General features: G+C 50.3%; 2 protein-coding genes across 2 annotated transcripts; both read right to left on the reverse strand.

The window, feature by feature from the left end:
• Positions 1-720: 720 nt before the first annotated feature.
• Positions 721-1,413, reverse strand: LOC120643127 (formin-like protein 5). The gene has a single exon (XM_039919650.1). It carries the CDS (start codon positions 1,314-1,316, stop codon positions 933-935), a length of 384 nt encoding a protein of 127 aa, XP_039775584.1. The 5' UTR covers positions 1,317-1,413; the 3' UTR covers positions 721-932.
• An 837-nt stretch (positions 1,414-2,250) lies between these two features.
• Positions 2,251-6,426, reverse strand: LOC120641841. Its single transcript, XM_039918122.1, has 3 exons — positions 5,874-6,426; positions 4,226-4,351; positions 2,251-4,144 (listed from the first exon to the last, which is right to left on the reverse strand). The coding sequence occupies exons 1-3, from the start codon at positions 6,240-6,242 to the stop codon at positions 2,570-2,572; spliced, it is 2,070 nt and encodes a 689-aa protein (XP_039774056.1). The 5' UTR covers positions 6,243-6,426; the 3' UTR covers positions 2,251-2,569.
• Positions 6,427-6,962: the final 536 nt, after the last annotated feature.

Genomic DNA, 6,962 nt, shown 5'->3' on the forward strand with positions numbered 1-6,962 from the left:
TTGGCTTCGATTCCCTCCTGCACCAAACATTATAGCGTCGGTTCTTCCGACAATCGTCGGATGCACCGATGCTTAGGCACCAAACATCATAGCGGAACCCCCGTAGGGGCGGCCCTTCGGGCCTTGCTACGCCTATCTTCTCTTTCTTTTTGTCATCACTTGAACCTAAAAGCCTGAGAATGGTCATCTTAACAATCATATTAGTCCAAGTGTTGTGTTGTCATTTGATCACCAAAATCACTCGAAATGGCATAAATGGTGCCACGTTCGTTTCAGACCAGAGAACGAAACCGAGATCCTGAGCATGTGTTAATCACCCTTGACAGGTGGCAAGTGCTATGATAGCATTTTGAGGCATGCGAAAATTCACCATGAGCAGAAATAGGCCGCAATGAACTACTAATTAAAGAGCTCATATGATCTTAATGAAGTTGAATTAGCACGAGAACAATGGGAGTGGTTGAATTCAAAAGAGAAGTTGAGCAAGTCGACTAAAGGCAACTCCGACTAATCATTAATGCCACTTCTTTGACATCATTTGTGTAGTACAGTTATCTAAACATGCTGGATTCAGAGTATAGAAAGAAAGGCAAAGCATCTGCACCTGATCAACGAGCTCACATTCACATGTAACAAACAATTGAATGAACCTAGTCCTACATCCATGTGCCTATGAGAGAACCATGAGCCAAATTATTCCAGTTCACAACTCATCCAACATATCGAAATGGGAAGTTGCTCCCAATTTCTTGTAATTTTGTATTTCATAGCAGAGTCACTCTTCTTTATCTTTGTTTTCACATCAAGATCAGTACAAACAAAACGAGGAAAATTTTATAACTCACTAAGCTAAGGAAGCAAGCAAGGAATAGATCCATAAATCTACAACGCTACCACGACTAATAGAACAGTACTGCGAGGCGCTCAGCACTCTAGTGGGCGGCGACCACCATGTCAGACGAGCTCAGGAACTCGATAACCGCCTCGACGGGCAGATCGGGGCTCGGGGGCGGCGGGGAGAAGAACACCGCGTGCTTGGCCGCCGCGAGCTTCTTCCGCTGGGGGCAGCGTGGCGCGAGGAGCCTGGAAACGGGCACGAAGTACGGTACGGCGGCGCCGCCCTCGCCGTCGCCAGCAGGAGGAGGAGGCGGCGGTGACGCGGGGGACGCCGGCGCCGGCGATGACGGCGGGGGCAGGCGGGAGGAGCGACTCCCGCGGCGGAGCCTGGCGTCGCGGAGTCGGGCGAGGGCGCCGGGGCGGAGGAACCGGTGGTGGTCGCCGCTGGCGGCGGCGGGCCGGGAGCGAGTGGCTGCCATGTGGGTCCCGGGTGTCGGCGAGGGATGGATAGCAAGATGGATGGATGAGATGGGCGCTTGCTTGCTGTGGAGACGAGGGCGGGGGGTATTTGAAGGGGGCTAGGGCTGAGCGGGAGGCGCGAGCTTTGGGAGGGAAAAGTTTCGGCCGAAATACTACGGTTACCGCGTCTTCCCAGTTGTTGCCCTCTCTGGACCAATGCCAGTGGGGCCAGATTTACTAGGGCCCACATGGCGGTGGGATTGTTTGCTCACTGTTTTGCAGGGAAGTTGGTGGGGGAACGGGTGCGCTCGCGGTTTGAAACGGGAGCGGCGGCTGGCGCGTGGCGCGTGAGGTCGGCGGCCAGATCAGCGATCGGCAGGGCCGCATCGGATGCAATGGGCCGGGTAACCAGAGAAGTTGGATCAGACAGAAGTCTCGTTTGTTTCCGAGCCGAATTCATGGTAAGCTTAAAATGGTTTCCAAATTGAGCCAGCTTTGTTTCCTTTTTCCTTTTCTTTTTGCATCTGTTGTGACTAACCATTATACTTGTACACATACACTACCCGGCATTAGTACATTGGATCGCTCAGACACGGTCCATGCAAAAGTCATAATTTAGAAACCTCACTGATCTGTTAGTTATGATGTGAATCACCACCTACTTCGATGGCAAGTGGCAAGGCATATTTGATGTAATTATCATGCGAATGGGGAGTAAACTAGCAGATGAACATGCCTAGCAAAACTCAAAGTGCCAATGTGCCATGGATTATCAGACAAATACAAAAGCCCGAGCCCAGGTGCACGGAGCTTGAAGTTTTTACGAACTGTTGAGGAGTCCAGATCTAACAGTTTAAAAATAAGAGAAACGTTATAAAGAGCTAAACATGTGGGCCAGGAACTATATTTTGAAATCAACAGAGTAGAAATAGAGTAAAAACACTGTGAAACAGCTTAGAGAATGTACATATCCGGGGATGCAATAATTTGTCTGAACATCGCTGCTTGTATGTGTCTGTATTATACATCATGATGGATCTCACCATAGCCTATAACATGGAACCATTACCTCAAAACTAAAGTAAGATACAGAAGCAGCAAGGCTCCAAAACCGGCCCCCAAAGGCCGGCCTTGTCCCCGTTTTCTAGTCCTTGTTGTACATGCATTACAGGTTACTCTAAAACACGGAAAAGGAAGCATCTAAGTACTCTTGACATTATTCCTTGGATTAAATTCTAGGTTTACAATGTTTCACCTTCTGGTTCTGTCCACTCTAGATCTTCTGCTTGAGCACCTGCCGGAGCTGGACTTTCTGGCTCTCCATCCGTGCCTCCATGAGCTTTGCCTTCAAGCTGTGCTTCTGGGACGTCCGAGGGTACTCTATACAGCCCTTGAAGCCACGGTTGAATTGAATGTTCATCGAGTCTGGGGAGCTCCATTGCCCAACACTCGGTGGACTGAGTCCTATTTCCTGAATGCCACTTTCAACGGTGGAGTAAGTCCCGACTGACAGTCGTACATTTGATGATCTCGCATTTACCGTTTCAACGGCATCTTTCTTGCATATCTCACTGTTCTTTGGGCGGGACGACTTCCAGAGCTTTGATATGGCTGATTCTTTCTTCTTGGGTTGGTTCATGTTTGTCAGGTATGCATCAGTCAAGTCATCCTTTAGCTTCTCATTCCCCCTGTACTCGAAATCATTTCCACTTTTCCAAGAAATGCTTCCATCACAGATCTTGTTGTTGACTGATGATTCGCTTCCATCAGGTGAACCACTTGAACCCTGCATATCTTCATGGCTTATTGTCTCCCAGCTGCTGCCATCTTCAGTGTCGCTTTCATCTTGCGGACTTTTATTTGAGTACACCTTGGCTTTCTTTTCAAGGAATATATCTGTCATTGGGCTAGCCTCTTGAATTTCTGATTCACATTTGGCAGAGTTATTCTGGTAGCATGGTTCAATCTCCTTGATGACAGGCTCCTCACTTGGACGCAGCTCCTCGAAAATGGAAAATATGTCTTCTGAGGCTGCGGGTGGCTCATATCTGAATTCAGCATCTTGGGCTCTGACTGACTTGATTGCCTGTATTATGTTCTCTGCTTCTTCTACTACCGTGATGTCTCCGTTAGCACAGCTGCATGAGGCAATAAAAGCCTCAACATCCTGTTGCAGTTTGCTCAGCTGTGCATATTTGGCATCAAGAGTAAGTTTTGCATCAACAAGCTTCATCTGCACCCGTTCTTCGCGCCACACCTCAGCCATCTGCAGCATCTTCCGCTCCTCATCTACCTCCTCCCGCAGTTTCAGGGAGTCCTGTTTCAAGGCCTCAATCTCAGCTTTGTCTTCCTCCACCTCTCTTGCCAGCTCATTGCACACCTCCTCAGTGAGCTCACGCGCCTTTCTTTCTGTTTCATACTCTTGTAACAGCTGCTTCGCTGACATCTTGGCCTCCTTCAACTCATTAACGAGCTTCAAGTTTATCATTTCCAACCGCCTCCGGTTTTTCTTCTCGTGGTCAAGGTCCGCCTTCATATCTTCAAGTATAGCACGGACCTTCTCATGCTCTCTATTCCGCCAAGCTGCTTTCTCCTCCGCGAGTTTCTTGAACAAGTGGTCAAGTTTCTTCTTAGCTGACCGTCGCTCAGTTTCCAGCTCACTTACCCTATCACGTGCTTGCTGGAGCTCCATCTGGAGGTTAGCAACATAAGTTGTGTCTTGCTGCTCATCAAGAAGGTTTAGCTGGCTGGCTATCAGATAGGCATCATGTGATTCCATTCCTTTTATGTTCTCAGGCTCCCATTTTGTTGCTTTCTCCATGGTAGTGGAAGTAGCATGAAGTTGTACCTGCATAGTTTTGCTGTGTCAAAGACCTTACAGCCGATACACGCAAATGTAGTTAATATTTTGGTAGGTTCTTTCCCTCACCTTGTGGAGCTCTCCACTCTTCCGTTCCAAAACAGAAATGGGGCTTGAAACCTCATTCTTCAGATTCTGGTGATGACCCAAAGTGTTCTGTTTGAGAAGCTGGACTTGTAGATGCCTTGGGATATGCTGTCAAACAGACACACGAGACAAATAAGACACGACACATGAGACAAATAAGACACGCCAGACCGCCAACAAATTCATCGCATTTAATAAAAAAATCTATTTGCAAGGTAAGTTAAATTTTCAGTTGTTCCATGAATTCATCATATCTTATATAAAAAATATATTATTGGGACAGTAAGTTATACACTCAGTTGTTCCATGATCAAGCAGATCTGAGCAGCACCAGATCTGTATATGTTCATGTTACTGTTATGTACCCTAACTTGATGAAAGGGACACACAAGGTCTTACATCATCATGCACATTTTTTTTTTAGAAAATGTGAATTTCAGTAGACATTATGAAAGAACAAAGAGAATCTAAAGGGTCCCAAACAATCATAACATGGAGACTCCTCCCAATCTGAATCACATACAGAGAACCCATACCTATAGCGTTGGTAACATCGTCACATTTGTTAGCTAGCATTTTCATCCCAACCTAAGGCACAGAATTGAAGCCCCTTCAGTTGGAGCTAGCTAGGATAGTCTCCACTAGCATGAGACAAGCAACTAAACAGGACCACGTGCTGCTGAACCCGGCGTTTGTTGCTGCACGGCACAAGAGTTGAGAGCCATTTTGGCCCGTTCAAAAGCTCAGAACCCTTCCAATCCTTTCACGATCCGATCCAAATTCTTTTTTTTTTTTTGAAGAAAGATCCGATCCAAATTTCAAGCTCTCCTCTTTCCACGCACATATCAATCCGGTAAAAACGAAGCTGTGCGCCTGTGCCCTTGTGCTGACGGCCAACCATAAACGGCTAAGACGCACGAGCAGCGCATTTGTGGTTGCACGGGCAGAGGGGCATGGAGACTCGGAGAGGATCCGATGCCTGGGCCCCTCTACTAGCTCAGGAATCACATGAGGAGATCCCAGCACAGGGGAGGGGGAGTGCTGCGCTTTCCGGATGGATAAATTTATGGGAAGGCGATCACGGCCGTCGAACTGTGGCTGCTGCACGGCCGCCTTCATAAATGGCCATGCTTCATTGTAACGCATCTAACGTCCAGGCCAGTACTTAAATGCGTCGACACGGCAAGGCAATCGTCAGTGTTACTGCTCAGGCTTCAGTGAGGAGACTCGGTTCGTACTAGATTTGACTTGGCTAATCGAGTTTAGGCGGATTAGGCAGCTCAACTTGTAAACAGGTAAAGGGTAATTAGCAGTCTCCTAGAGCACCAAGCTTAGCATGCATTGACTACAAATATCTGTATTTGAGGTTTAAAAAATCATATAGAAGTAGGAAAAAAAGGGGAAAATATCATTGGATAGCACATTTCGTTCTCTAAACACCAAAATGATTTAGCTTCAAGAGGTAAGGTGCCACCGTCCACTAGGACTAAAAAAAACAGCATGAGCTCACAGAGCACAAGCTCGGCGCCTCCGGTTTGCTCCATCCCAAGTCGCCAACAGCAAGACGGAACACGGAACGAACCAAACTGGAAACCAGATGCGGAGAAGCGCACCGTGCGTGCACACGTACCTCGACACCGACGTGGACCCTCCTCTCGGCGGCTCCGGGCGCGCCCCCGGGCACCGCCTCGGGCTGGCGCAGCCGCCACACCCCGGCCGCGAGCCTCCGCACCGACACCTCCCTCGCTTGCTTCTCCCGCGCGCTGGCCCCCGCTTCCTCGACGCCACCCAGCTTCCTCCCGTCACCGCGGCCGCCGCCGCCCACGCCCACGTCCCATTTCAGCAGCGGCGTCGCGGGCCCGCTCCGCCGCCCGCCGCCGGGCGCGCTCGCCGACGCCGAGGCCTTCACCGGCCGCCGCCGCAGCCGCCGTGGCGTCCGGAGCGACGGCGCCGCGGCCGGGGCGGGAGCGGCGGTGGCGGAGCGGTTCCTGGAGCTCATCTGCGGCGGTTACGGCTCGGGGCGGCCCGCGCCGGCGGCAGCATCGGAGTGGAGCAGACCGGCAGGCAGGCAGAGAGCGAGGCGAGGAGGCGCGAGGCGCACGCGGAGGCGGAGCACGGGAACAGCGTGGAAGCGCAGCGGGGTGGACCGGAGAGAGACGTTGGAGGTGGTGGGGGGGGGGGGGGGGGGGGGGGGTCGGGAAATGGGAGCGCAAGCCAAGCGGGGAAGCCAAGGACGGATTTGGGGCTGGCCTAGGGGCGCTTTGGGGATTTCGTCCCGGGCTTCTGTCCGCTACTGTGGTGTGTGGGGATATACTGTGGTCTCGTGATCCTTGCAGGTGGGTGCTGTTGCTGCAGCCTGCAGGGCAGCGAGCTGGTATACTGGAGATTTGCCATCAGGCTGCGGGAGAATTCTGAATGAATTTACAGTCACTCAGTTCGGCAGCCAGCTCCAGATCATTGCGTTCGGCAGCCAGCTCTAGCTCTAGTCCAACAGTAATTTTCTCTCACACTACTACAACCACCAGCTTTAGCTCCATTCAGCCCAACAGTATTTTTCTCTCACACCATTTCAGCTCTAGCCTCCAGCTTTAGCCTGCCGAACACAGTAACTGGAAAAAAGTTTTTCAATGGATATCTTGAAGAAAAAAGTTTCTTCAAGGGAAAAAAGTTAAATCAGTCCATTTTTCAATGGATATCTCGAAAGAAAAACATCTCCGTG

This window comes from Panicum virgatum, chromosome 7K (genome assembly GCF_016808335.1).
Source record: "Panicum virgatum strain AP13 chromosome 7K, P.virgatum_v5, whole genome shotgun sequence".
In the NCBI taxonomy this organism is placed as follows: domain Eukaryota; kingdom Viridiplantae; phylum Streptophyta; class Magnoliopsida; order Poales; family Poaceae; genus Panicum; species Panicum virgatum.